General features: G+C 55.8%; 8 protein-coding genes across 8 annotated transcripts; 4 read left to right on the forward strand and 4 right to left on the reverse strand.

The window, feature by feature from the left end:
* Positions 1-2,545: 2,545 nt before the first annotated feature.
* Positions 2,546-3,103, forward strand: CDEST_12142 (uncharacterized protein; the record flags this gene model as incomplete). The annotated part of the gene is made up of 1 exon (XM_062928298.1): positions 2,546-3,103. One exon carries the CDS (start codon positions 2,546-2,548, stop codon positions 3,101-3,103), a length of 558 nt encoding a protein of 185 aa, XP_062784349.1.
* Positions 3,104-6,243: 3,140 nt separating this feature from the next.
* Positions 6,244-7,647, forward strand: CDEST_12143 (uncharacterized protein). The gene has a single exon (XM_062928299.1). It carries the CDS (start codon positions 6,622-6,624, stop codon positions 6,886-6,888), a length of 267 nt encoding a protein of 88 aa, XP_062784350.1. The 5' UTR covers positions 6,244-6,621; the 3' UTR covers positions 6,889-7,647.
* Positions 7,238-7,481, reverse strand: CDEST_12144 (uncharacterized protein; the record flags this gene model as incomplete). The annotated part of the gene is made up of 2 exons (XM_062928300.1): positions 7,238-7,388; positions 7,414-7,481. The coding sequence occupies 2 exons, from the start codon at positions 7,479-7,481 to the stop codon at positions 7,238-7,240; spliced, it is 219 nt and encodes a 72-aa protein (XP_062784351.1).
* A 5,699-nt stretch (positions 7,648-13,346) lies between the features above and the next one.
* Positions 13,347-16,270, forward strand: CDEST_12145 (uncharacterized protein). The gene has a single exon (XM_062928301.1). The coding sequence runs from the start codon at positions 14,593-14,595 to the stop codon at positions 16,030-16,032; it is 1,440 nt and encodes a 479-aa protein (XP_062784352.1). The 5' UTR covers positions 13,347-14,592; the 3' UTR covers positions 16,033-16,270.
* A 2,204-nt stretch (positions 16,271-18,474) lies between these two features.
* Positions 18,475-21,316, forward strand: CDEST_12146 (Putative amidase). Its single transcript, XM_062928302.1, has 5 exons — positions 18,475-19,140; positions 19,220-19,322; positions 19,433-19,949; positions 20,022-20,038; positions 20,172-21,316. The coding sequence occupies exons 1-5, from the start codon at positions 19,010-19,012 to the stop codon at positions 21,249-21,251; spliced, it is 1,848 nt and encodes a 615-aa protein (XP_062784353.1). The 5' UTR covers positions 18,475-19,009; the 3' UTR covers positions 21,252-21,316.
* Position 21,317: 1 nt separating this feature from the next.
* On the reverse strand, positions 21,318-22,971 carry CDEST_12147 (uncharacterized protein). The gene is made up of 5 exons (XM_062928303.1): positions 22,758-22,971; positions 22,606-22,629; positions 22,246-22,440; positions 21,871-22,058; positions 21,318-21,698 (listed from the first exon to the last, which is right to left on the reverse strand). The coding sequence occupies exons 1-5, from the start codon at positions 22,852-22,854 to the stop codon at positions 21,540-21,542; spliced, it is 663 nt and encodes a 220-aa protein (XP_062784354.1). The 5' UTR covers positions 22,855-22,971; the 3' UTR covers positions 21,318-21,539.
* Positions 22,972-22,998: 27 nt separating this feature from the next.
* CDEST_12148 (uncharacterized protein) lies at positions 22,999-23,241 on the reverse strand (the record flags this gene model as incomplete). The annotated part of the gene is made up of 2 exons (XM_062928304.1): positions 22,999-23,183; positions 23,214-23,241. The coding sequence occupies 2 exons, from the start codon at positions 23,239-23,241 to the stop codon at positions 22,999-23,001; spliced, it is 213 nt and encodes a 70-aa protein (XP_062784355.1).
* Positions 23,242-23,759: 518 nt separating this feature from the next.
* On the reverse strand, positions 23,760-27,001 carry CDEST_12149 (Putative PAS domain, Zinc finger, GATA-type, Zinc finger, NHR/GATA-type, PAS domain superfamily). Its single transcript, XM_062928305.1, has 3 exons — positions 25,655-27,001; positions 24,268-25,477; positions 23,760-24,202 (listed from the first exon to the last, which is right to left on the reverse strand). The coding sequence occupies exons 1-3, from the start codon at positions 25,733-25,735 to the stop codon at positions 24,042-24,044; spliced, it is 1,452 nt and encodes a 483-aa protein (XP_062784356.1). The 5' UTR covers positions 25,736-27,001; the 3' UTR covers positions 23,760-24,041.
* Positions 27,002-27,972: the final 971 nt, after the last annotated feature.

Here is a 27,972-nt window from a genome sequence, read left to right on the forward strand (position 1 = left end):
GGATGCACTGGTCCATTTGGCTCGCGCCGACCGCTATGTCGGGGTCTTCTCATTTGAAAGCTTTCACTACCCTACTTTAGGTGCCCATATTGAGCTGGTCCGGCCGTCCTGCAGGCTGCAAGCCATGGAGCCGTCAACCTGAATCGAAGAGAAGAAAAGGCGAACTACCTGCATTCGCGTGAGACACTGATCAGTCCATTCTACACAAGCTTGGGCTTGACATCAGAAAGCACTTGCATAGGTAGTGTAATGGGGCAGGATGTGGATGGATGGATTTGGTGTGGTGTGCAACGACGGCATGGGGACCATGTAGGTGTGTCATGATCTCGATTGAACACGAGCCGAAGAAGACGAGACGAAGCCTTGCCGCATCAGGACAGGAAGACGTCGTGCCTTTCCCAGAGAAGATGGGGATCCGTAGGGAGTCGAATGTCGTATGCGTACGGGCAAATAGGAAAGGATAGGATCGGAGGAGCCGCCTTGAAAAGGTGGTAAAGCGAAGGAAGCTGAATGGTCGGGACTGGGAGCGTTGAAGACATTAGGGCGTAGGTAGGGGAAGACAGGCTGGAGCTGGACCCTGCTCTGCGAAGCCGCTGTTGATCTAGGCACACAGGTTATGCTTGTCGTCAGCGTACGTGGTATGATCAGATGCCGGGCAAGGCGATGTTGGCGTACACAGGCGGTCCAGGTAGAGATTCACACGGCGAAAGGCAAGCCGAGCAGCTCAACGGAAGGATATGTTGAAATCGAGAAAAAGAAGTAGAAAAAAAGGTTATTGACCAAGTTGATTCCAGGCCGTTGCTGGAGGGGGGTACGGAGCGACGGAGAGCCACTCCGTCGAGACCGAGGGGTGGGACTGGGCTGCCTTAGTATCAACATTAGCATGTGTACCTATTCCGAACCACGTACGAGAGGGGCCTTTTATTTGTGAGTTTTGAGAAAGGGGTTGCGTTGCCCATAACCGGTGCATCTTGACAATGAAACACCAAACATGTGTGGTTGTCCTCTTGTAGCAACTTGCTGGATCATGTCTCAGTCCAGGTACTTACCTATTTTAGCACGGGATGGACGAGATGAGCTTGCCTTGGCGTATCCCCAGTCACGACTGGACTTAGGCGAAACTTGGGCGAATGTGACGTGAGGCAAGTGAGCAATTGACTCGACCGCATGCCGCCTTAAGGACGTTGATTGATTTCAGAGGGTGTGAGGTTGGATTGTGGTTGTAGTGGGCACAATGTCGTGCTCGTATGAGAGAGATACGGAAAGAGGATGGGATGGGTATTGTGTGCTGTGTAGACTCGGCTCCTCCTTCCTCCATTACCACTATCAACATGAGGAAGAAGGTGCGCCCCGTGTTGCTTACCTTAGGGAGGCAGGTACTTTTCCTCAAGTCCATCATCAACCTGGAAGAGGAAGGGAAGCCTCACCCTAGCTCACCTTCCCTCCTCACCTTTGCCACCTCGCTCACTTCCGTCCATCCCGTTCCTTCTCGAAATCTGTTACTTTCAGTTCGATCTATCTTCACATTCAATCAAATTCCCGTCTCATCGAAATATCATCTCTGCCCAGAGAGTTTCTTTGACACTTGGCACCTCGCTCCAACCACCTCGCCATCAGCCTTCGTTCATTATACACCCTTAGTCGGCCCGGTCACTCAGTCCTCCTGCCGCCGCTCATGTCGGCCACTCCATCAATCTCAATGCCGAATCCTCTGTACGTCACTTGTCAAAAATTCTATTGACAGGTACCGGCTGGCCCATGCTGACCCGCCTAAGGACAACGTACTCGGCCAAAGCGACAGCGTCAGTCCGACTTATAGACACGGGACAAGGGTACTTCGACCTCGCAGTCTACCTTAAATCTCCAGCGGCCGGTTGCTCGTCCAATTTCCAGATCTTGCCCTGCCTCGGTCACCTTTCATGTACGCAATGAAACTCGACGTCCACATGCGCCGTTGGCCGGCATGGGCCTCGAAATGAAGCCCCGGCGGACCTGAACAAGCTCGGCCATTACAGAGAACTTCGTGTCAGTCAAATGTCCGCTCCATGTCGCCGAATTGCTTCCATCGTCTGCCCGCTTGCATCGACCAAGCTAATGTCATGCTAATACTAACCATGCCTTTCTATTCCCTCGACGGGCGTGTGTGAAGAAAAAAAAAAAGTACCTTGATGTGCCTCCGTGCAGGAGCAAGCTGCTGTATTCGCAAAGATTATGTCCTCCGACTCTCACTGCCAACCAGTGCGGAGTCAGGACATGGCGCGCTGCATCTGGCCCCATTTGGAACTTGCCAAAGCCCACTACAGATCACCACCGCAGGGAACTTCGACGTTAGCGTGATTGCACCGTGGGTTCTTTGGCTTGCCGCACTACTTTGTAAGCTACAACGCCTTGGCTGGCATCAGATTCCACCATGGTTCCAACGGCATTCCGTCATCCAATGCCTTTGGCTCCATCCACGGTTCCTTCTTCTCTCAGTCTTTCTCTCTGACCAGTCTTCCAGTACACGCTCTGCCGAGCCTTTGGTGGCGCCAGCTTGGCTTATGTGATGGCCAGTCTAATGCCAGCTACGAAGTCACCGCATGCATTGCATTCCAGAAGCACGAATAAACCAGAGGCGACGTCCGAGCATTTGGCTTTCTATCGCCTACTTCTATCAGCCATGGAAGGGTCTCAAACGAGCATGTATGGCGACAATGCTCCTTGCTTGCTCAGGTCTACGCTGTCTTTACTGTTTGGCAAGACTTACTCTCAGTGGATTTTCGCGTTCACTAATGTTCAACGAAAAGCGTTGGGTTTTTTCTTTCTTCTTCTTCTTCTTCTTCTTCTCCCTCCTGCGGCAAGAAACGATAGGCCATGCAGATATTTAGCCACTCCGATCAACGGCTCATGGGTGAAATCTACAAGTAAACAACTCGGAGCTCAGTGGCTACAACGAGTCATGGCCCGGCGTGTGGACAACCTGCGATTCCGGCTGATTGCGGGACAAAATTACTCCTCATCAACGCTCCCGCGGTCTGCACTGCACGCCTCAAGACCGAGCCGAAGGACCTCCGCCGTCGAGGCATGCGACACGGTTGTGGACGAGGGGTACCTCCATCAATAAATCCATTCAGCCCCCTCTCCCCCATCCGGTCGCCTGCCCAGCCTCGCTTGCCCAGCCTCGCTATCTCTCTCCGCATAGCAGCGCATAGCGGCCAGATTTGGTTCTGGACACGCAAGCTAAAGAAGAGTCGATATCTTGACATTGGTCTCGTCAGCATATCGTCTTTTTATGCTCCTCCGGCAATCCTGAGAAAGTCCATGCGGCTTCATCCCCCCTCTGAACAAATGGGTCACGGCTAGCCGTACTGAGCATTACACACAATCTGTTACACGTATCACCGTTAGGCCCTTTGATGCCCACTTCTCGAGGTCGAGGCTCGCGGAGACGTTGTGCCTGGGGCAGAATATCGTCTCTTTCCCTAGTTTATTTAGGGCGCAAATCGCGACTGATACTCCGGGGCAGGCTGCCGGGGATCTCCCCAGAATGTTTTAGCCTCGTAGGATATGATCCATGTACTCCTCCTGGCGTGCTTGAAGAATACCACGGCCGCCGTCCGGTTCGGACGACACAGTGACCTTAGACCTCGGGCAAACGTTGAGCAAGTGCGCGAGCGTCAACGCCACGGCATCATGACTTATTCTGGCCCCCTGGAAGTCGCCCAACGAACGCTTCACGACTGCAGTCAACTTTCACAGGCGCTGTTTACCTGACGAACCTACACGTACGGTCCAAACGTTTATTGCACGATGCTCGGCATTTCTGCCGGGGCAAACTTTGTGAGCAATCACGTTTGGAGACGGACAAGCCCCTCAAGATTGATTTGAGGGTGGATGTGACACACTCACTGCCTACTCCGTCGGATGTTTCTTCAGGGTCCACTCCATTGCCTGCGCCCACACACTGTCGCACTCTCTGGTGAGTGTGACATGGCTCGAAGCTTGAGCCCAGCTGGAAAACTCTGCATGGAATTGCGGCACGAATATGCACACTATCATTGCCTGTCGACTCCGTTCCGCACTCAGACAACACAGCCTTCTGTCATTTTGTGATCTGTCACGAATCGACGGTGCGGTTGCAGGCGAAAGGTTGCTCGTGTTCCATTCTCATGATGCTGATGGTCTTCTCGTACCAGCCTCTCCGCCAACGGTCGAATCGTTCAAGATTTTGTACGAGCCATCCTTAAAGCTCAGCAGTGGTTACTTCATAAGGCCCCTTTGGTCTGGGAAAATCGCGATCTGAAGCGACCAACAAGACCAATGGCTGATCACGCCTAGCACGAACTCCTCACATCTCAGCTGTTCGTCGACTCCACAGTGACAGGTCCCTGCACAATGCAGTACGATATACTACCTGGATGAAAGCCACAATCTGGCCACCACCGATATTGACGGTGCAGCCAACCGTTTTGGTTGCCAACATCGGAACTGCGGGCAAGTTGCGCCGGCAGAACCGACGCGCTGCAAGCCGGCATTCGCCAGCACCAAGGCCAAGAAGCGAAGTCAAGGAGCCTAGAACGCCGCCCCTCCCTTCCCCCCTTCGTCGAGAGACGCTCCAACCGCTTCCACCCTCGGATACCTGTGGTTTCTTAAGCCACTGGAGATTGGCATACAAAGAAGAGTCATTTGTTCAGTCTTTGTGAGCCTTTTATCGTTCCGGCTTCGTCTCGGCACCGACTTTCCATGTCAATAACCCCATAACCAGGTACTCGTATTCGCTATCCTCCACCACCTACCAAGTTTAGTAGTTGTTGATTCTCGGTTGAACGACAAAAGGTAGGGCCATGTAGCCCTCGTAATCGCCTTACCTACTCTGACATTTCGTAGTCTTGTTATGCAGCAACCGGCTCACTCCGTCATTGTCTGACCCCCGCGGCTTATGTGATCCCATGCTACTGTTTCTCCGTCATCGTACGTCAGGCCCCAGTTCCTTGGGTGCCGAAGAGCGCGCTCGCGGTATCGTTCTCATGGGAAGGCGGGCAGGCTTCACTTCCTCTTCGGGACGGTGCCGTACACCCACACGGGCTACAAGGGATCCAGGCCCTGATGACAGCGCATGAAGGCCAGGGTGAAATCGTGCGGGAAGTGCGTCCCGGGGAAGCAGGCGGGCGCTTTCCGGCGTGGTTGATCTTGGATGATGTGCATCCATCCTCCCAGTCTTATGCAGTCCCATCCATTCTGTTTGTCCGGTAGGAATGCTGTGGTTATTGCAGCACCGGTCGTGCCTGACGAACCACACAGACGCTGCGTAGGCACGCGGTGGCCAAGAAACCCCCTCCTGTAAGTGATGTCTCGCCGCGATATCTCCTCCGCTTTGTCATTATGGACTCAGGTTGTTTGCTGTGTCATAACGCACGAGGTACTTATTCGCAGTGTTTATGAGTTGCCCAATGTCTAATGCATGTCTCGCAGGTTGCAAGGTCCAAGGGTCGATGCGGCCTGGCCCATTTGATAGTCATGAAGATGAGCTGTCGTCCTTGCCGCTCTAAAGAGATTATAACCGTCTCTTGCAAGCCGGCCATAGGATTCTCTCAGCAGACCTGGGCACCAGAAGCTGTTACGCACACGAAGGAGGGAGATGGGGTTTGATGCGGCCAAAGACCATTCGTTCTCTGCTGGCGATGCCCACGCAGCGGCACAGTGACCATGACCGCTGTTGGCTGGGCGAAATTGTCGACATATCGAAATCTCATGGTCTCTGGCTAGCGCTGTAGGCTCTCGAGCTCACAGGCGCCCTCGGCACTATGCAGGGTGACCAACATGCCATCATTCAGCATGCTTGTTGAAGTCGATCGGATGAATGCTCCTAGGGCTGTATTGAGAATGACCTTCTCATCTGCCATCTCTCCCGCTTTCACAGACTCTTAGAGTATGTCTCATGTCCAACAATGCGATGTAGCACTCCATGGGATGGAAAATGTGGGAAAAGAACCACTTCTCCTTACGCACACCGTCAAGAGCCGGCGGCGATACAAACTACGAAAATGTCCTGCCGGAGTCCCAGTCGAGACGCCTAGGAACAAGATAGTTCTGCCCCAGAGGAGGCACGCCTTCAAAAAGGGCCTCTCTTTTTTCTGTCACAATTAATTGAGCGGGATTCGGAGAGCTCGCCTTCAAGTCTACCAAGGCCCGTCTCCTGCGACCCAAGAGATTGACAGCCATGGGACCCAACTGATTCGTGTCTCGAGAGCATGGCAAGGCAGACGGGCACCTGGAAGGCCCCTCCGAAAGCATGAGGGTAATCTTTAAGTGACACGACGTTCTTCTCTTTCCTAACTTGATTCTTCACGCTGTCTTGAGCCCTTTCCGCCTCGGGACTGCACTCATGATCATCGCGGGACATTTCCAAACTCGCCACCTTCCCCGCAGCCGAGACTGGCGCTCACGATGGTCACTGGTAAAGCCCTCGGTCAATCTTCCCCGAATCTTCGACGTCCTTTCCACCTTAGGTCTGGAGTGACAGGCCACATGTCGTGGACTCCGGAGAAGGGTCCAGATCTGCATGCTGGGCGCCCTGGACGAGCATGAAGATACTTCAGGACTACCCGGAAATACTTTCACCTCGGAGACGTGGCAGTAACCATGCTCCGCGTAGCGAGAAACCCCGGACGAGTGATCATGTGTTCCGTCCACGCGGGCCGTCGTCGCAAAGTGTCTCCTGCCACAGAAAAGACTTGTCAGAGCAGAACACTTGGCGTCAAGACTGGCTGGCCGCGGCCGGCAACTCGAGCAAACTCTGCAGACGATACTATCGGGACAGTCAAGAAGCAGGACTGTTCGAAGGATAAATACCGCAATGTGGACTCGAGTCTCAATGTGACGACTTTGCCCAGCAGCGAACAAGAATAGTCTACAATTCGCTGGAAGACTCGAAAGAAACGAGACACCAAGCAGACACCGCTTGCCTTGAACGACTGCTGGTGGCGTGTTCAAGAGTGATTCGAGAGACTAGTGTCGACAGATTGCGGCTCTCTCACAGCCGAGACATTTCCTCGAACAGACTAGGAGTGCGGGACCTGGCATGCCGTTGGCTCTCTGCCAGGAGATCGACACGAGTACGGCGTCAGCAGGCAGCACGCGACAGCAGCGGCGGCTTCACTTAGACAAGGTGGCGAAAGCACGAGGCGGGTGATCTTGATCTGCGGTCGGGGCTACAGCAGTCGAACACGTTGCTGTCTAGATGGGCGGTTCATGCCGGTTACGGAAACGTTCCATTGTTGCCGATAGCCGCGACGATGCAAGGTTTGCGGATGGAGGTGCAACTCAGATTGGTCCCCGGTTGGCGGCTCCTTGCGGCATGTGAGGCTCGGAGCGGCAACGACGTTGACGATCCGACGTAGTTAGCCGCGCTTTTGTCTTCGTCTTATATGTGACGAGACCTCAACTTCAAGTCGGGACATCTCATCGAGTGTCGCCAAAATGCCACCAGATTGATGAAGCATCGTTCTGTCAAGCTCAGCAGTGCTTGAGAAAAAGATGCGAGTGCTTATGGCTACATTTCCGGGGCCGAACCTGCCCCTCACGGCTTGTTCCTTTCGTCGTCATCAGTTGAAGTTCAAGGCTTGAATCGCACAACATAGGCAACATGAGGGTGGATGTGTAAGAGATCAAATAACCCCCCCCCCCCCCCCATTTTGTTTTCGTATCATACCATGAAGTTGGGAATAACAGCAAGAACCCTTCGCAGCTGGAACACATTCATCGAATTTGGGAGCAAAGTCGAGACGGCACCAGTCCACATGAAGTTTCATGTCGGGCTGTCATCATTCTTACTAGTCACTCGCTGCCTGCATGCATGAGGTGAGATGTCGGGGCAAGCTCCAAGAAACCGCGTCGGAAGGGAAGCTTGCAGGTGCCCTACTCCCTCTCCGAAGAAGACCAAAGCAACATGCAACACCATGTAGCCCCCGGAGACAGCCAGAACGGCTGTCATCGTTACAGGGACGATGACGACGAGGTGCGTGGGGTTTATCGTAGCCTGTCCTATCTGGGCCTTTCTCGTCTAAAGAGAGCCCGGAGTAGCCCGCCCCCCGCGTTTCCGCCTTTCCTTTACTCCGGCTGCGTGCGTGTTGCAAGCATGTGATGACCAGTCAACATCCAGCAGATGCAGGCCGGTGTTGGCCAGGGTTGAGCGGGCAGTCCGCGGCGGACAGTACATGTCGTAAGTGGTCTGGGAGAGGGGAAGAAAGAAAACGACGAGCGTCCGCAGGAATACCTCATCCACTCTGGTTTCTTTAATATCTGCTTGCAGCACTGAGTATATGCTTATTTACAGACATGGAAGGGGGCTTGTTTCCGGTCTCCGTGATTCGCGACTAGGCTGTCTACCAGCCCTTGGGGACCCGGCCGGAAGGAAAGCCAGCGCGGCGTACAGCAGGTCTTAACGCCCTCGCACGGCAAAGAAGCCTATTATTCTGGTGTCTCCCTGGATCAGATGTCTATCACGTCTCTGAAGTTACGCGTCGTGGATGCTGCGCAAGACGGGGGTCGACGGCAACGGAGCGAATGTATCCTCTTCGTCAACCGCAGCGGTCCGGCATCCGGAAAACACACGGGTTACGTTCCGGCACCATCCAAACGGAGGCGGGGTATTGTCAAGGTTTGTGAAAAACACGGCTTTTGGTCGACGACATACACATGGTCCCTCAATGGCCAGGCATATGTCCGGCACTCCAGAACCGTCGAACCAGCGTCGTATGAATCCCGAGCGCGGATGATGAACACGTAAGAAACGAACTATTGTTGTATCCAGGGAAGCAACCCGTGATGTTAACACATGAGATACTAGTATCGATAGTTTGAGATTAGCGTAGGGAAAACACAAGTCCGCATAATCCAACCCTGGGAGATACAGAATCGAAGCAGAAGCAGTAACCAGTCGGGGTTCCCCTTCGCCTCACACGTTTTATGCTCTATGCATGAACCGCGAAGTCTACCGAACAAATCCCGCATGTATGCAATGTTGTCATGGTCCACGGACCAAACGGCACGTTTCCGAAAAAGAGCTATAGTCAAGCCGGCATCGTAGGCAACCCCGTCGATGACTTGCCACGTTCGACTCCGCATGGCATAGCATACCAAAACCCCAGCCTGGAGACATATGTTCCAGATTAGCAAAAGCCATCCAGGCCGACTCGCTCGACGGTTAGCCATGTGTGTGTGTGAGATGGTGATGCCGGCTTCTACCTTGGGCGGGAGCCCCCAGCAACTCGTTTCACGCAACGGCACGCTGACGATCACTCAGTCCATGGAGGCATCAGCATCGATGTTGCCGAACTTTGTCTGAGTAACCAAGACGAACATGCGTTACAAAAGCTGAATGGAGCAGCGGCATCAAAGGTCGTAGCAATGCGAAGGAGGCCCAGTGGCCTCCGGCGTAGTGCATATCACGGCATTTGCTTCCGAAAAGGAGGGGATTCGTCTAGCATTGCCCCAAATATGTAAAGTTATAAAGGCATATGAACCAAACGATGTCGCGTTTCGAAATGGATCAAGATGCGGAAGAGCTATGAATGCCGAGAGAGCTGTGCCCACCCGGCAGGAGGCCACAAGGTTCAAGACATACCCTCTCTCATCTGGCTTGTGTCTTTGACATCTCAGGGGAGCGAGGGGCAAATATTTCAGCACTGGTCGACTGGCGAATCGTCACGTCGTTGGTTAGCAGGATATCCCATCGAAATTTGACGTACACAAAGCGAGCAGCTAGCCTGTTCATGCCAGCCAACCCGCCCCGGACTCGGGTCGTCAAGGTCGGGTGCCACCACCGGCGGCGGCCAGTACTGATAATACATGTTGGCTAGCTAGAACAATCGCAACAATAACCACAGAAGCAAGGGATACCCAGTGGTTTCGAGTCGATCCTGACCACGGCCCATCCATCGGCTCTCGAGATGGATATTGTGTCGGATATCTTCGGTAGGTCGAGCCATTCCGTACGCGCTTCTCTCCCTCTCCGTCCAACAGCCAGAGATTAGTAGCTCGTGGTCCGAGTGTCACTTTCGTCGCAGAGTTTGGACCACTCCCGACAAACCTTCCATGATTTAAAATAGCTGTCAAAAAGGCACCAACGTTTTAGGTCTGATCCTCAACGCACTGCAGAGGATAAATGAACAATAACGATAGGAAAACAGGAAGGCAAATTGTAAGTCAGCACGAACACAAGTCAGCTGTGACCGGAGTTGAGATCAACACACGCTGTGCTGGGCTAGCGTCGAAAGGAACGGAGGATGTAGACGGGCAGAGGAGCCAGAATATAGTCGTTCCTCTCAACCGGGCTGGTCTATTTCTGGTGCTCCCAGTGCTGCGCGCGGGCAGCGTTTCCCGTTCGCACATGCGCCAACATGCAGGATATCGACCCTTGATGACCGATGAGTGGTCGCAAAAGCCATGGCCTGCAGTGTTTGCTGCTACTGTGGCTTGTTTGCAGCATGTCCCTGCTGGGCAGCCGTGGGAGAAAGGCTGTGTTGGTGGTGGTTGGTGCAACCTACTCTTTCCGGTTCGCTTTGGCAGTCTGGGACACAATGTCGGCGGAGGGAGTCCGGCATTGTCAGTGACCTTGGCCAGTCCTCATCACCCCGGATCCGGGGTTGTCTGGGTCTGCGCTGGCTAATGGCAGCATCTGTGCAGTGGTCGAAACATGGTTCAAGATGCAAATCAAGATTGAGTTCAGATGGGCATAAGTGGTCGGGGAGGGGTCCGAGTCGGAAGGAAGTGGGACAAACCAGGCGGCAGATAAGAGGATGCCGCCGATAAATGACCGGTGGTGAGCCTGAAAGCGTTGCCGGTCATCAAAACCCCCCAAGGAAATCGATGACGGCTCTAGTCGAGGGCCGCCCGGTTTTCGAGGCTCGTTCCGACGACAACACTAGACATTCATGCACAGAGACCGGGCGGCCAGTTTTTGTACTTTTAGCAGGATCCGGGCCTGAACCTGCAAGACGTTCTGATGGTGGGGTAGTCGGGCCACAGAGTCCGAGCAGGATGGGCTCTGGTTGGCGGTGGTGCGTTGCTGCGCCGGGCTGGGCCTCCTGTCACCACACCCCACTGAGCTGGCCGAGAGACTTGATTCGTGAAACTGCAACTTGGTACGGTGCGGGGGAGCAGCCTGTCAGAGCAGAGAGTGTCCAGTCGGGGACGAGGCAAAGCAGGAATTATCTGTTGGTGTTGTCGTTCTGGCTGCCGCTGCCAACAAGGTTGGGTAGAGAAGACGCGGAGACGGACTGATCGTCGATGATGCTGGCAGATAAAGGCATTGCCTAGCTAGTAAAGCATGGGACAAAAGGCTGCTCCTCAAGACGTTGAGATGACGATGACGAGCCTCGGGCCGCTTCGCTGATGTCTCTTTTTATTGCCATGATGGGGACGCCATGCTTGGCGAGACAAATATGGGTTGAGCTTGCCTCGAGAAGATTTCTCTCTGGAATTTTGACTTTCTGTCCGAGGTTTTCTGTCGCTGATGGTGACGGTGACGGCCAGATAGATTGAGCACGCGAGACAGTCCGCAGGCGTCTTTCTTCCTGCGCCAGTGAGGCATTTGACGACGATGATTGGGGGAAGGTGAGGAAGCAAGCGTCGTCGCGAAAAATGCGAGATTGTGGGGGGTGGGCGAGCCTGGGATTCGGCCCGGAGATAGATTCATGGATATTTAATCCAATCCCTGACGTCTGCGAGCGGTGACTGTCCGTTCCTTTCTCTTGTCGGAACCTCGTCGATAGTCGTCGCTCGTTCGCTGGGGGATGACATCTTTTGAAAACCGTGAGCCTAACTAGGAATAGACCGCAGATGGTGAGTGGGTATGCTATGGAGGGGGGGCTGGGGATGAGGCCGGGACAGGGTTTGGTGTATTCCCATTGGCGGATGGTAGGCTTTTGGCTTGATGCAGCGTTGTTTCAATTCGATAGCGATGTGGGTTAAGTTGTGTCTCCAGACGGACTGTGTCTCGTTGGTTTGGTCTCTTCTGCCGATGACCTTTTCCCTCTTCTGCGGCGACAGGTGTGGCAGGGAGGGGGGCTTCTTTTCTTGTGCCTTGCCTCCGCAAACAGAATCTTGGAGGAAAAAGTCTTCTCTCCGGTTCCGCCTGAACAGACTGGAAATTGTCATCGACAGGACAGACCGAGAAGGGGTGACCTGCCAACCGCCGTCGCCGTCTGCTTGTTGTGTAAGGTTGTGCCTGTGTGCGCAAGAAGCCGTTTCGGTACTGTCAAGTAAGGCGCGCAGCGTCCATCCCGACTCATCCCATCAATCTTAGGCCGTTCGACTATCCACCCACTCCTCTTCCCTGTCTCCCAGAGTCTTGGATTGTTGGTTGCTGTTCCATTGCTGCTTCGGCCTTGGTTGGACGACGGCATAGAGTAACGTGGGACTGCCAGAAAAAGGGTGCTTGCGTCTGCATTTGCGTCTGTGTCTGCGTCTTCTGCACGCGCGCGCGCAAAAGAGAGAGAGAGGGGGGGAGGGAGAGCCTCTGTGCGGTGCGTACGGGAGGGATACTGGGCGGATAGGCCTGTGTCCATGTATGAATCTGTAGGTCAGTCAAGAATAGGTCCCGTTCTCTTGCAACAGCGCCTGGCGGCGACATCGGCATTAGTATCAAGCAATAGCACATCAGTAGAGGCAGCCCATGCAACCCATGCCAATGCCAATGCCTATGCCAATGCCTGCTGTACTGCCTCCGGGCTCCCTCCTCCACTGCAACATGCAGTTCTTGTCGTAGCCGTATCCGTAGGAGTATTCGTAGGAGTCCTCACAACTCTTGCATAGTCACCTCGCCTTCCCACCATCGCTTGCACGGCTTCGCTTTGCCCTGCTTCTTCGCCATCGGCGCACGACGTCAACCCCCCCGTCTGTTCCTCCAGGTCAAAGTCCCTCCCCACACAGAACAGGACCCAGATATTTTTTCGTTAGTTTGGTTTCTCCAGTCTCCAGTCTTGCGTCCCCAGGCCTCTCATTCGGTCACCTGAGGCCCGCAAGCCCGCCTTTTCTCTCACCTCACCAGTAATGCCTGTTCCGGGACAGACCCTGGGAAAAAGCCGCAACGTCAACAAAACACGCTCCTCCCGCCTTGTGGTAAACAAACCCAACCCAATCAGCCCGAGATTTGAGCGAGAGAAGGGAGAGAGTGAGAAAGAAAAAAGTTGTCCAACCGGCTCTTCTTGGGCCAAACATGCCGGAAGCAGTCTTTGGAGCATCAAGCTGCTGGGCCCTGTCACCTGTCTGTCCTGAGAGCCCATAACCTTAAAACCGGTCGCTAAAAGGTTCCAAGCGACCGACGCCAGCCACACTATTGCTTCCGCTCTAGAAGGGCAACCCCTCCCCCTTCTCTGTCAAAGTCTCGCTCGTCCTGCTGAGTGCTCCGCGTCCTCGATCCTTCTCCGGGCGCATTTCTTGGTCCCCCCCACGTGCTCCATGCCAGTTGAGAAAGGAATGAGGCTGAATCAGGCGTAGCCAAGCGGGTTGCGGATACCCGGCGCACCTTTGGCGGTGGCCTGGGCTTTGCTCGCTGTTTTCTGCTTGCCGATGCGGACAGTGGATGGTGGCCCTTGTACGACCGCTTGGGGTGTGGTGTCTTGTGTCTCGTTTCCCCCGTTCTCGTTTTCTCTCCCCTCCCCATCTTGTTTCTCCGCTGGGGTTGGTAGTAGTAGTCGCCTTCCATCGCCGGAGGCAGTGCCATTTGCAACACAACCACGCAGCAGCAGCAGCATCTGGTCGAGAGGGCATCGATGGTGCAGTCGGACAGGCTCCCTTCGCACTCGGGTCGAGCCGACTGGCAAGCCTGCCACTGAACCAGTCCCGCGCGGGCAGTGTCTGCTGAAAGCGACAAGGTGAGGGCGGCCGAGACGACCGCCACACACTACTTCTCCATCGCCCATCCTATCCCGTCCCATCCTATCCCATCCGCCTGGGGACTCCGCCCATTCCGCTGCGTCAGCCTGTCACTCCCACCTTTTCATTTCGCCCATTAGATAACCCCCCCGGCGCCGCTCATCTCGCTCCCCCCTCCCGCCTGGGTCCAACTCTCACCGTATGTTGAATGATATGACCGCCGCTTGTCCGTCCTTGTGGATTTAAAGTTGGCTCACTGTCACTACCACAGTACACACCCACGCATACGTTTGTCGTCGTCTCTGGCATCGAATCCCACTGCAATCGTTGTCGTGGTCGTTGTCATTCCCGCCGCCGCCGCCGCCGCCGCCGCCGCCTTCGTCGCCGTCTCGTCCCTCCATTCATTGCTGCCCCGTCTCATGCATCGCGTCCGGTCATCGTAGTCGTCCGTAAGAGAGGCGTCTCTGAGACTGGGGTGCGGATTTCGGCCCCGGCGTGCATGGTGAAGGAACTCTTCTGGTCTGGCAGTCTGCCATCGCCAACGCCAGTTTGGTCGAGAAACGCCTGGAAACCGCCAAGTGCCAACTAGACAACACGCGACTGCAAGAACAAGAAAAGATACAGAGTCTGGTGCGCCGTTGTCTAGTGGAACAAGAGGCCAAGGAGTAGTCGAAGAGAGAAAAGGCTGTGCGGTGTGCCTTGTTGTGCTTCGTGTGTAGGAGGACGTCGGCCACGATGGCCTCGTATACAGATATGACGGGCATTGGCGGCACGGGGAAGGTGTCCAAGTCGCGGAGCAAGCCAGTGGTGAAGCCAATCCTCAAAAAGCTATCACACTCGGAAAAGAACTCGCTGGACCTGGATCGAGGCTGGGATGAGCAGCAGACGTCATTTGGGCATTACGGAGGGAGTCTGGGGAGAGAGAGGGAAGGGTCGTTTGGGGGAAGGGACGTCAGCTTCAGCATTTCGGCGACGGAACTCTCCCACAGCAGCAGCATCGGGAACGGAAGGAGCAAGTTCTCGCATGCCCGTTCCACCAGCGGGACCTCCCACATCAGTGTAGCGACCAGCGGCAGCGGCCATCGCAACGGCAGCTTTGTCCACCCTTTCCAGCAGACGCCGCGCACCTCGACGCCGCCCCTCTCGTATGCCAATTCACTGGCCAGTATCGAACAAGGCAACAGCAGCAGCAACAACAACAACAACAACCCCGGAGTGCCAGGACCCCGCGATTACTCCCCGACAATCACAGAAGACGACGACGACCTGCTGGACCAACACTACCTACACCACCGCAGCAATTATCCCGCGACCACCCCATCAATACCCATTACCAGCAACCCATCGTCGTCATCGTACCCGCGACGACCCTCGCTTGCCAGTCGCACCTCGTCTCTATCCGACATCCATATCAACAGTCACAATCACACCGGCCCGCCCTCATTACGCATCAGTACCAGTCGCACAAACTCCAACGCTGCCTCCTCGCGGCTTGTACACGTCTCGAGCCACTCGGACATCAACCAACAGTCCGGTATAATCCCGGAATTTACTGCGCCCAACACAGCACCCGTGCTCTCGCCTTTGTCATCGGCATCTCCCTCCACATCAGTAACCGCCATGTCTCCCCTGCGCACCTCCCTTGAGGGCTTCCGCCTGCGCTCGCGCTCCGATCTTGACTCCAACTACCACCAAGAGCGTATCCGACAGGAACGCCACCGCTGGGAGGAGAAGGAGCGCCTCAAGAACGAGAAGCGAGACAAGGAGGAGATGCGCAAGCGAGAGCGCGCCGACATCAGGGAGGCCCAGCGCCACGAGCGCGAGCAGCAGATGATGATGAGAAGAGAGGCCAAGGAGGCTGCCCGCAAGCAGAGCTTCTCCCACAGCGCCCGCAACAGCTCCAGCGACATGATCCGCCCCTCCATTAGCCGCAAGAAGACGGCCTCTGATGCCGAGAAGTTGGCAATGGGAGCTGCCCAGGGTGGTGTCGAGTTCGCCAGCCGCAACTATGAGAGCACCGATCAGGGCCAAGCGCCTGTTGCCGACGAGGCCATGTTCGAGGGACCTCGCCGCTCCCTGACTGCCAAGCGCAAGACGCAGGGCGCCTGGACGAGCTTTGTCCTGTGGTTCCGGACTAGAATTCTGCGACTCCACGACAACATGGCCAAGAAGTAAAGAAAAGTAAAGGCCAATGCCCCCAACCTCATTGGTTACTGGACCTGCCGGCCTCTTTTCTCATCTCAACAGCTACACTGAAAGGAGTTGGTCCTTCTCTGCCTGCATAGAACACTTAAATTTTTTTTTGCCTGCCACGGCGGTGCCTATTCTCTAGAGCATCGCTCACAACGGCAAACACAACAATGTGCGGCAGGAACAAGATGGGTTCTTTATCTATAACTCTAAGCAGGCAAGAGGTTGTTTGTCCTGTTGTATTTCACTTTCATGATATACCCCCCCAAAAAACCCCTCCACACCATCCCCCATCCGCCCCGCCTCAACTTTCCGACACCACCAGATGTCCTTCCAGAGGCCAGGGTACATTTGACCTCTTTTCCTTTTACACTGTTCATCCCCACGATTATGACCAGCATTCAAACGAATTATCGGACATGGGCAGATGATCAAAGAAGAAAAAGAAAAAAGGGATTTTTTTTTTTTCGGTTCCTTCGTTTTACAGGCTTGGATCGGCATGGCGTTTTGGGCCCCTTGGTATTTTCTTTTCTTCTTTTTTCTCTCTGGCACGACACACAACTATCACCACCCCCCTTCCCCTCTTAAGAAAGCACACCGGGGGAATGCATTCACTCGCTTGGCAGCCGTGGGTATCGGCTTGGACACGACACTGGGGAGCGAACTCTCTCGGCCTACGGGCTTTTAAGAGAAGTTTTCGGAATTCTGGTTTCAGGAAAGGCGTACGGTTTTTGAGAGCGAGCGAAATGGGCATGGTATGCCTGGCCAAGAACAGCTGCTACCCAAGGGACAGCGTGGCCGTATGTAGAAGTACAAGAGTCAACCAATGGAATCTGACTCCTTTTTTCTCATCGTCGATTTGTTGCGGTGTCTTGCCTCTCCATGTGACAGTTGCAGTGTGCTCTAGGAGATGGTTGAGGAGGAGGCTCTTCTGGAAACAAACGTTTCCAGACGGAATGTTTTAGCTTCGCCCAAGCTTCGCCGTAGTGGGATATGGCGGGGTAAGGATGCGTCAAGAAACATTTTGACATATTTTGGCGCCAGCCCCTCCCTCCCCCTAGCGTCGTCCACCACCACCACCACCACCCCCGCGGAACTGGTCTGGGCGATCGTGCAATCGCGGAATGCTGCGGATTATGGAATCCGAAGCCCGGGGTTGGCGGCGTGCGACGTCACGTTTGATCGTCCCCTTTCTTATCTGGATAGAGACGGCCCTGAGGTATGTAAGCCAAGGGCGTGTGTGCCTTTTCCATCTTGCAGAGCGTGCCGCCGCTGTCTTGACGACGCATTCATTGACCGTAAATATATATTCGGCGGGGTCAGGTCAGTTTGGGTTGCCGCGGGCTCCTTGGAGGTTGGACTTTGATGGCGCCAGGTCGCGTGACTGACTGACCGAGCTTCGCGCATGTGAAGTGAAGTGGGGCGACCCTGACGGACGCGACCGCGACTGCGGCTGCCTACAGGGATCCAGTGTCATAGCGTCGCCTCACTCCGCTTCTGTAATCGATAAAGACAATGGTCCCTCCCAGCCGCCCCGCCGCCCCGATAATAAACCAGACCGCTCATTGACACAGATCCCGCCTGCAGCAGCTATCCGTTCCTGCGTCTTGAATGAGCCGAAAGCACTCGGAGTGGGGAGCGACCAGAGATGGATTGACCAGGAGGCGGAAAGGCATAGGCGGGGGAGACTGAGGGAAAAAGGAAAAAGGGCGGAGAACAAAAGATCAGAGAGTTGAGCTGTGCCGTCAGTACACGGGAAGAGATAAAAAAATAAAAAAAAAAATAAAGGGAGAGCGAGTAAGAGCGCTCTTCTTGGATCTTGGCTCCCTGGCGGGCGAATGAGACGAGACACAGGCAAGGCCAGTGGAACGAACCACTCGGAACCGGAATGGTCGTCGAGCGTATCCGGTCCGGCACCAATGCCGGAAGGTATGCAGTCTTGTCTTGCAGGGTCTGCGGACGGATGGGCCTCACTGTCTTCACCAAACTCCTCCCGTCGCGCCGCCAGAGATGCCGAGGCACCAGAAGCTATGACATCCACTCTCCTCGTCGTCCCTTGCATCGGTCAAGCTTCGACAACGAGGTATCCACGTCTCTCACCTGCCAAACTGTGGGGCCTTCGGCTGCTCAAGCACTCGCGCGCGATCTCTTCCCGGCAATCCTGACCCGAACTCTCCGTCGGCTTCTTCTTACCCCATTGCCTCGAGAGTGAGTATTTCTGTACGGAAACGGTACACCTAGGTATGCGGCTATGTCAATGTGTGTGTGTTTGGTTGATGTGTGTCAAAGCAACCCCCCGTGGTATCGCAGCTGCTCATACGTTTCCCACCACCGTGGTTAGTGTGGAGTAGGTAGTGAAGAGAGTACAAGTAGTGTAAAGTAGTGCAGTGCAGAGACCCGCACTCCCTCCTCCACTGTCTCTGGATTCGCAGGCTCTCCGTTTGGTTTCAACCTGCTCCAACCCACGACCCCTTCGCCGTCCGTGTGTTCCGTGTCCATTAGGTACTTGAAGCAAGCCAGGTGAGAAAGCTCGACACCAACGGGGAACGAAGAACACAGCTCCCATCCATCTCCTTTCCCTCGAGAGCCCCTAAAACTCTAAAGCCCTTTTTTACTCAACGCCCCCCTCTTTCGAGCCGAGCTCCAAGCCCTCCAAAGGGTCCATTCTCCCCAACAGTCTCTCTCTCCCGACGAGCCCCGGCAAGGCATATGACAGTCGTCGTCTACTAGCTAGCTCACGCCCCATCCGAGTGTTTTGGCTTGATATTCCTCTTTCTCTTTCCTCATTCCATCTTGGTTGATCCAGATCGACGCTACAAAAATCGCCAAGCTCGTCGTCGTATCCTCCACCGCTTCCCGTGATACCGAACCGCATCTCCGTGTGTCAAGTCAAGACCGTCTGGCTTCACGGACAACACCTACCCACCCACCTACCCACCCCCACTCACTTGCAAACGCTATCATGGCCCCGAATCGCAAATACGCCAATTACCCCGGCGCCCGCGAGGCGCCGCCCCAGCTCCACTCCGAGACGGACAAGGAGGACCAGAACCCCGTCCTCCGCGGCTGGCCTCTCATCGCGGGCTCGACCTTGTAAGCACCCCTCCCGTCCGCTGTCTCGCCTACTCAACCTCATTCGTGTCTTCAACCTTCTCCTGACTGCCGAGGACAGGCTCGCGAACTCGGGCGCCGTCCAGCGCTTCTTCTGGCGCAACGCAAAGTTCGGATCCATCAGGGACCTCCCCGGCCTCGTTGACTACAGATACCGCTTCCAGGTCTCGCCCTCTCGCTGCTCCGTCCCGCCCCCAGCCCCCTCCCCCAAACACAAACACATACGCACACACACACACACACACACACACACACACACTGACACCCAGATCAGCCCGATGTCCTCGTCCTCTCCGAATCCGGAACCCACCCGGACCCCCTCCCGCTAAGCCCGGATCTCACCACCCCGGCACCTCAGGACCAGCCCGGCCGTTACCTCTCCAGCGCCGACTACCACGCGCTTTACACTTCCGGCGCCGCCACCCCGCTCGACGTCGTCCAGTCCCTCCTGCCCCTCGTCCGCCGCGCCGAGGGCCACCCCCCTCCCGAGACGGGGCCCTACGCCAACGCCTGGGTCGCCTCCCACGGCCGCGAGGACCTTGCCCTCGACGCCGCCCGCGCCTCCACCGACCGCTGGCGCCGCGGCGAGCCCCTGGGCCCCCTCGACGGCGTGCCCATCGGCGTCAAGGACGACATTGACGTACAGGGCTACGTCAGCCACAACGGCATGCAGTACCGCCCCGACCTGCCATGGTTTAAGCCCGCCGAGGAGACGCTGTGGCCGATCCGCCAGCTCGAGGCCGCCGGCGCCATCGTGCTGGGCAAGAATGCCATGCACGAGTTGGGCGGTGGTATGTTGCCGTCCCTAGCCCCTTGCCTCTTGGTGTACACACGACAAGCTGGCTGACAGTTGACATTTCCAGATACCAATGGCTGCAACGTAAGTAGACGCCTCCGTCTCGGCCAAAAGAAACCCGTAGGATACACATAAAGAAGGAAGAAAATATCGGGAGAAAACAAGAAAAGCAACACCCCTAATCCACTGAGCTGGACTAATATTTTTCCTCCCACAGCCCCGATGGGGAACCCCCACGAACTGGCACAACAAGTCGTACTACCCGGGCGGCTCCTCCTCCGGCGCCGGCTCCGCCCTCGGCGCCGGCATTGTCCCCATCGCCATCGGCACCGACGCCGGTGGCTCTATCCGTATCCCCTCGTCCTTCAACTCCGTCTACGGTCTGAAGCCCTCGCACCACCGCGCCTGCACCATGAACTCATCCGTCTGCGTCGTCGGCCCCCTCGCCGCCACCGTCGCCGATCTCACCATCGCCTACCGCGTCATGTCGCGCCCGAACCCGGACGACCCCGTCCAGGGCCTCTACACCCCGTCCGTGCCCCCCTCCCTGTCTTCGTTCTCGTCGTCCTCCTCCCAGAAGAAGATCATCGCCATTGACGAGGCCTGGTGGTCCCGCGCCAACCCCTCCGTCGCCTCCGTCTGCCGTCGCGCCGTCGACCACTTCGTGTCCCAGGGCTACACCACGGTCCCCATCCGCATCCCTTACCTCCGCGAGATCCAGCTCATGCACTCGGCCGCCTGCGTCACTGAGATGCAGGACCTCGCCCGGCACCGCCACCCGGACCCGGAGCAGTGGCAGTCCCTCATCAACCACGCCAACAAGATCACCATGTCCGTCGGCACACAGACGCCGGCCGGCGACTATATGAAATACGCCCAGCTGCGCGACCTACTCATGAAGCACATGGCCTTCTTGTTCGAGGAGAACCCGGGCATGCTCGTTGTCACTCCGACGACGCCGATGCCCGGCTGGCCGCGGCACCCGGGCGACGACGCGTACGGCGTCTCGGACGCCAACAAGACCATCGCCAACATGAGCTACGTCTACATCGCCAACGTCAGCGGCTGCCCCGCCGTCACGGCGCCGGTGGGCTACATCGACCCTGTTCAGGGCGAGGGCAAGATTCCCGTCGGACTTATGGCCATGGCCGAGTGGGGTTGCGAGGAACAGCTTCTCGACTGGGCCAGGGACGCCGAGACGTATCTGCTCAAGGACGGCCGGCAACGCCCCGAAGGATGGGTGGACGTGATCGAGGTCACCAAGAATGGGGGGCTTGAGGCCAAGAAGAACATTTAGCGTCAACGACACGGGAAAGAGCCTGCTCATCATTGCAGGCCAGGGGAGAGAGGATCAAGAATAACAAGGTAAAAAAATAAAAACAAAAACAATGTTAGCGCAGAGAGTAACTTGGAAAAAGCGGAGTGATCGTAATCGTCATGCTGTCTTTTTTTCTTCTTCTTTCTTTTCCTTTTTGGACAGTTCGGAAACAACATCACAAATATCTTGGACTCAGAATCCAAACCTCACCATGAACAAGTCGAGAGCAGTGCATCTTCGGTTCAGTCCAGTCGTGATCCCGGTCCCCTACATGAATTTAGACGCCAGGCCCATGAAGCCGCCCGCCTGCTGCTGGCCTTGGCTCTTGAAGTACATCTTGAGCGCCATTTCGCCCGCCTGCTGGATGGCCGATTCCTTGCTCGTGCCGTCGGCAACCTTGCCCTGCGACTGGCGCTGGTCGAAGAGCTGGAAGAGAGAGCCGTGTCAGCTGTGGCATAGGTAGTGAGTCTGGCATTTTGCCTCTTTTTCCTTTTTTATTAATCGGACCGTCTCCAATGGTGTGTGCATGTAGTAGATAAAATATAGAAAAACCAAATAAAGAGGAAAAGGGAGAAAAAAAGGGGGTTACCCGACTCACCCGACTGGCCTCGGCCATGGCGAGGCCCGCGAAGCCGCCTTGGCTCTGCTTCTGGCCGCCCGTCTGGCCGCTAGAGAACATCTTCAGTGCCTGCATCGCGGCAGCAGCGCCTAGTCCTTTGTCGTCGGCCTTTTCGTCGTCGTCGTCATCGTCATCACCGAAAAACTTCTTGTGCTTCTTGACTGCATCTGTAGCAGGTGCCGAGGATGTTAGAATCTGTCGACCCATACACACACACACACACTCTCTCTCTCTCTGCCTTCTTTCTATCAAAAAGACTCCAACAAGGCTTGTGAATGAGAGGATTTAGAATACATGATGGCGACAAGTGTATGTAGGCGAAAACCGACAGCGACAGCAATGAAGACAACATACCGTCCTCATCAATATCCTCGTTCCTCAGCTGCGTCTTCTTCTTCGTCAACGTCCCCAGCACGCTCGAGAATAGGTCCGTGTCGCCGTGCGATCCCGCGTGACGCGAAGCCTCGTTGGCGGCATGTCGGTAATCATCGTCATCGTCGTCGTCGGCGAATGCTCCACCGCCCGCCGGATAGTTGCTACCATAGGATTCTAATTGCGGACCGCCGCCCGAAAGTCAGCGCGTACCGTTCGTTGTGCCTCCTTCCCCTCCTTCTTTGAGTTCAAAATCAGGCACACAAACATCCTCCCTTCAAAGGACGACGGGGAAAGGAGGAAAGAAAAGGTTCGTTTGATTCGGGGTATCCAAAAACTTACTTTCGCCACTGGGAAGATGCTGGCCTACGCGTTTTATGACCAAAGACACGTCAGTCGGAGCTTCGATAAGTCACTGAATCAGGGGCGCGCGGGGTAGTGGGAGGGGATGGCGGGGTAGTTTGGGAGGAAAGGAAAGCTTGTTCAGAACATACCATAGCCCTGCTGCTGCTTGGTTTTGTCGTCGTCGTCGTTGTCCTTGTTGAGGTACTCCTGCGCTTTTTGCTGGGCGACGTTGATGAGACTATCCATTGCAAAGGCCCGAAGTTTTACTAAGGAGATGGAGACGGTTAAGTTGATACGTAAGCACAAATGAGAAAATACAGAGAGGGAGAGAGAGAAAGAGAGAGAAGGAAGGGTCAGAAAGGGGGCCAGCCAGCTAGAAAGCTTCTGTTCTTATGGAAAGGCAAAGCCATGTCCCCGCATCACCAGCAGGCGATCCAATGTCTTAAGGGGGCGGGCCCTGAGCTGGCTGAGCTGGCCATGCACGTCAAAAACAACACCGAACCAGCGTCCAATGGCCTGGAAGGCCACCAGGTTCACAGCCCCAACCGACAAACTGAGCAATGCAGCCAAGTCAGCTGTCTAGGGTTTCAGAGGGGGGCGCGAACCCATCTCCAGCTGCCACGAACTGCACATGCAGTGTCCCTAGGTATCTGGACTTACCTAGGTAGGGACATCCGCGTTCGTTGTGAGTTGGACCCCTAGATGTCTGCTGTGCTGACCCATAGGTGACATTGGCTATCCCGCGTACCACGCAGTCTGACCTATGCCCAGGTATTCTATTAGTTGACCGACGCTCCAATGAACCCCTAACTGGGATGGCCCGACTTGTCCGAATGCAGGACCGGAGCCTGCTCAGCTGTGTCCAGGACCCCACGGCAAACGGCCTGTTTCAAGAAACCTCCGAGCTTCGTGTCTGTCAACATCGACTCGTCAGTGTGCATGGGTGCGCAAGTGAGGCGGGTTGAGGTTGCAAACAGCACCGTAGCTAGCTGGGTAGCGGTGGCCTCTGCCTGTTGCCCCCATCCCAGGACCTGTGGGCACAGGCACAGTCGAGACCGGGGCGTGCCATTCAGGCGAATTGCACGCGCGCACTTGAACATCACTCATCTCGCAGTCCATATCAACTGTCAGTCCTTCTACGTGAAGGGCGTTGTGAATATTGGAGGCAACATGGCTTGAATTTCCCTCCCGTGGAGACTTCTTATCCAAAGACCCCGCTCCGTGCGTTCCATGACCCAGTCGTGTTCAAGGTATCTCGGTTGCTGTGAATAAATAAGACCAAAAACATAGCAGGCAGCCATATGTTCGTCAAAAAAATAACAACAATAGTCTTGCGCCGTGTCGTCTTCCAGACGCTAACTCCGGATGACAAACGATAGCCGCCCGCACCCAACCCTCTGGGACACCTGTCGGCCGTTGTGATTCTGGGAGGGCTAGCCCCCACCATGCTCGACTTGCAACGAACCTGGCTGATGACTGGTGCTATTGCTATGCCGGTTTTTCTTCTCTTTCTTGGCCCACCGAAGACCGCAGGCGTTGCATAGTGTCTTGGGTCCACTTGGGCCTTTGCGCCATTCGGGAGAATCCAGTGTACCTGATTATTGTGTTTAGGATATGCGCAGCTAGTAGCAGAAAGCGGGAGTTGGAGTTGGGGCTTACCGCAGTCCGTGCAGACGTATTCCTCCGAAGTCTTGAGCTTCTTCTTCTTGTCGCCTGTCCGAGGGTCGCGATCGAGTGGGATGGCGATTCCGGCGTCGCCCTTGATCAGTGTTGGGCTTGCGTTGCCTGTCGTGATGCCGCGACTTCTTTCGCCCTCAATGTATCTCAGCCCGGTCAACATCTCGATGGTGTCCGTATGCGAAGCTGTCCCTTCGTATCTAGCCATCTTGTCCTTCAACGAATCTGGGCGACTGCCTGCGACACCCTCCAGAGCCTCGCGCGTGAGCGCGACGTTGAGGGCAGACGACCTGTCGCCCGTTTCCGTGCTGCGAGAGACGTGGCTCGGAGCAGACGTCATCGTAGTCTCGGACGGCGTCATGTCCGACCTGCCCTCCTGGCTCTGCATCCACTGCCGCTGTGACTCTTCATTCTCCATGTCCTCTTCCCTGCGCAGCTCGGCAATGCGTCTCCTCAGGCGTTCGTTCTCAATCTTGTGTTCCAAAAACGAGTCCAGCAGACCGGCGTTCTTTGTTGGGTATGGGCGCGACATCATAAACACGGCCTGGCAGAAGGGTGATTGGTTGTGGGGGTTCGGCGCAAATTTGGCGGCCGCAATGTGGGCATGGCCTACCGACTCGAAAATGGCGTATTTACCGTCCTTCTTCTTGAACCGGAAGAACAGGCGCAATGGATTTCCCGATGCTATGGACTCGTTCAACTCAGCGACGAAGACGCCGACGTCGTCTGGGTGAACTAGGTCCTTGAGGAAGGTGTCGGCGATCTCCTCGGCAGTGTAGCCTGTTAGGTTCAGTATGCTCGGCGAGACGTATCGTATGCGACCATTGGCGTCGAGAATTTGGAGAAAGTCCTTGAGCTCCTCGACCACTTTCGCGGGCCAGTTCCGTCTCTTTGTGAATTCGGTGAGGGTACTGCCGGCCTGCTGCATGGCCTGCGAACTCATGCCGCCGGCGGGTGGAGGCCCGCCGCCAACGATACTGGAAGCATCGTCGCCATTGTTTGAATAATTGTTGCTCATGGAAGGCGTATCATCTCCCATGGCGTCGGGCATGGGGGTGTTGCCGGCAAAATTGAAGGTGGACATGGCATTGTCGTCGTTGGGGTTGTCGACGCTCATGGACATGGCGTCAAAGCTCCCATAGACTGTCGGGTCCAGGAGAGAGGACATCATGTTGGGGTCGGCTTCAGCCATCTGCATTGCGTCAGCGCGGCGTACAGAGCGTTCTGTGGTGGATTGTTAAGGGTCTAGAAGGATGCGCCGGGGGGGGGGGGATTTGGCGGGTCGGAGGGGAGAAGTGGTAAGCGAGGCGGTCGCAGGAAGTGTGAGGTATCAGATCAGGGTCAAGCAAGGGAAGCGGGCGGGACGAACAGCATCAAAGGCAGAAAAGGCGTCTTGGGGCCCGAAGCCGAACAGACTGGCCGGGGGCGGCTGAGGTGGTCCGTGGGACATGGTTGTGGTATTGATCCGATACTGGCCTTGACGGCTTCTAGCAAAGGCATTGGCGGTTTGCACCGTGACTCGATATCGAAGTTTAGGGGAATATGGTACTGCAGGTCTGCGCTTGGTAGGGAATTGCTACGTGCAACTGGAAAGTGTGATGAGATCGATGCGTCTGCGGTGAAGACGGGATTGCGCCGAAAGCCAGACAACGACGGGGGCCTGATCCTAGGCCTAGGCCTGAGCTTGCGACGGCGGACTGCGAATGCGGGCCGAGGCGTGTGTCGACGAAGGCCCAGAGAATATGAGTAGACACGGGGAGGCTGGAGCTGGGTCCGACAAGGCCTAGAGTCAAATGAAGTGAGGTCGAGGTAAAATGCGGGTATGGGGCGTTTGTGCATCGACGAGTGCACTGCTTAGTCCTCCATGTCGCTTTGGATAGACCGTCTATATTCCTCAAGAGAAGCAAAAGAAAAAAGAAACACAAGACTGATGTCGGAGCCGACGCCGGATTGTGTCGTTGACGCAACTGAATAAGCGATGCAAGAAGAGAAGAAAACGGCCAGCATGCGGCCAAGAGACGGCAGGAAGGTAGAGCAGGTCAGGTCGGGGGTGGTTTGGGTGAGAGATTTCCAGTCGACGGGGTCTTGCAGCAATTAAGAAAAGTCAAGAGGCCAGCCAGGCTGGATTGCTGCTAGTACAGGCGTGACTAAACCCGTGTGATTCGGACGTGTTGGCTTTGCAGTGCGTTGTGTGAGCAGTACGTGTAGCGCTGGCAGTACCCAGCAGTACGCAACGCTAATAGTCGATGGAGGGAGAGAGCCGGTGTTGGTTCGAGCGTGGCGACGAGGTGAGGCGTCTGTCTCGCTTTTCTGTCCTATCTCTCGGGCTGGTACTGAGAGAATATCGCGTCCTGTCGGGTTGGAGCGTGGATCATCGGTGAAAGTCTAAGCACCACCTTAGGAGAGAGGAAGACAGGCCGCAGCGGGTCCGAAGGAGAAGCCTGGGAAGAAGGGTGGAAATTGGGATGAGAGGGACGGATTCGGGGAACAGACGGGGAAGGGAGAGGAGCAAAAGGAAAAGGGATAAGATAGGTAGGTGTCCAAGTAAGGACGTGGGAGGGGAGGGAGGTGCCTGGGGTGGGTTGCAAGAACTGTCAAGCTCGAGTCGTCACCACCATGGGGGAAAATTCAGCTGAGGGACAATTGCAGTGCGGCGGGATGAAATGGGCCAAATAGGCACGAATGTGATGGAAAAAGCAGGGACCTGAGAAAAGATGGGAAACTACAAAATGGAAATGGAGCACATGGCAATTTTGAGTCGAGAGACATGGATATTTGGTGACCAGGACACACCTGATGTCAAGTGGGCAGTGAGTGGTACCTTGGCTTACACGCTGAAGGAAGGTATTTGCCTCCCATTCCTATCCGCTCCCAAGTCCCCTCTCCCCCTCCCTCATGGCCCCCTCCATGCTCCGTGCCCCGTGCTCCCCCCGGCGTGCGCCTCCTGCTCGGAAGCCCGGCAATTCAGATTCCCTATAAACCCAGCGACTGCTTTCTTCCCGCCTGTCCCAGTGTATGATATTTTCCAGATGAGGGAATAGCTAGCTGTCTCATTTCGCCCGGGCTACCCAGGTAGGTAGTAGAAGCAGAGAGCTGTTATACCAGATCAATCAACCGGCACCGACACCGACGCCGGAACTTCGTACCTTGGGGTCCTTCAGGGTGGCGGCTTCAGAGCTGGTGCTACAGGGGCTCAGCACAGCGATGATCCCCTGGGAGGTGCCGCCTGGGATGCCACTTTCCGGAGCAAATGCCCCGGCCGAGGCGCGGTCGGCAGCCACAACGGGTCCCGGTGGAGAAGACAGCACCTGGGCTCCGACTCGAGGGTTTCTTCCAGAATCAGCGCTATTGCAGAACCTTTTTCGCGGCACCAGAAGGGGCCCCTCTTTCCCCTTGACAAGTGACTGGTAATCGGAGGGGCTGCCTGGGCTAGGAGCATGACCCCGTTGCGCCTCGCAGCTCAGTGGCAGCTCTTAGGCGATTCAGAATAAGAACCAAATGTAAAGATTACATAAAGGCGGGGCGCCATAATCGTGACTCGGTTGGCTCCTCGCTTAGCCCAATGCGGTTACCTCATCCATCGGTCTGGGCCCTTTTGGGTGCTTGCCTCAGAAATGCTGCTCTCCCGTAATCGTCTTTCCGTGCTCGCATCGCCTTTTGCAAAGACCGTCTGATCTTTGACATGGT

The sequence above is a fragment of the Colletotrichum destructivum genome, chromosome 8 (genome assembly GCF_034447905.1).
Source record: "Colletotrichum destructivum chromosome 8, complete sequence".
NCBI classification, from domain to species: domain Eukaryota; kingdom Fungi; phylum Ascomycota; class Sordariomycetes; order Glomerellales; family Glomerellaceae; genus Colletotrichum; species Colletotrichum destructivum.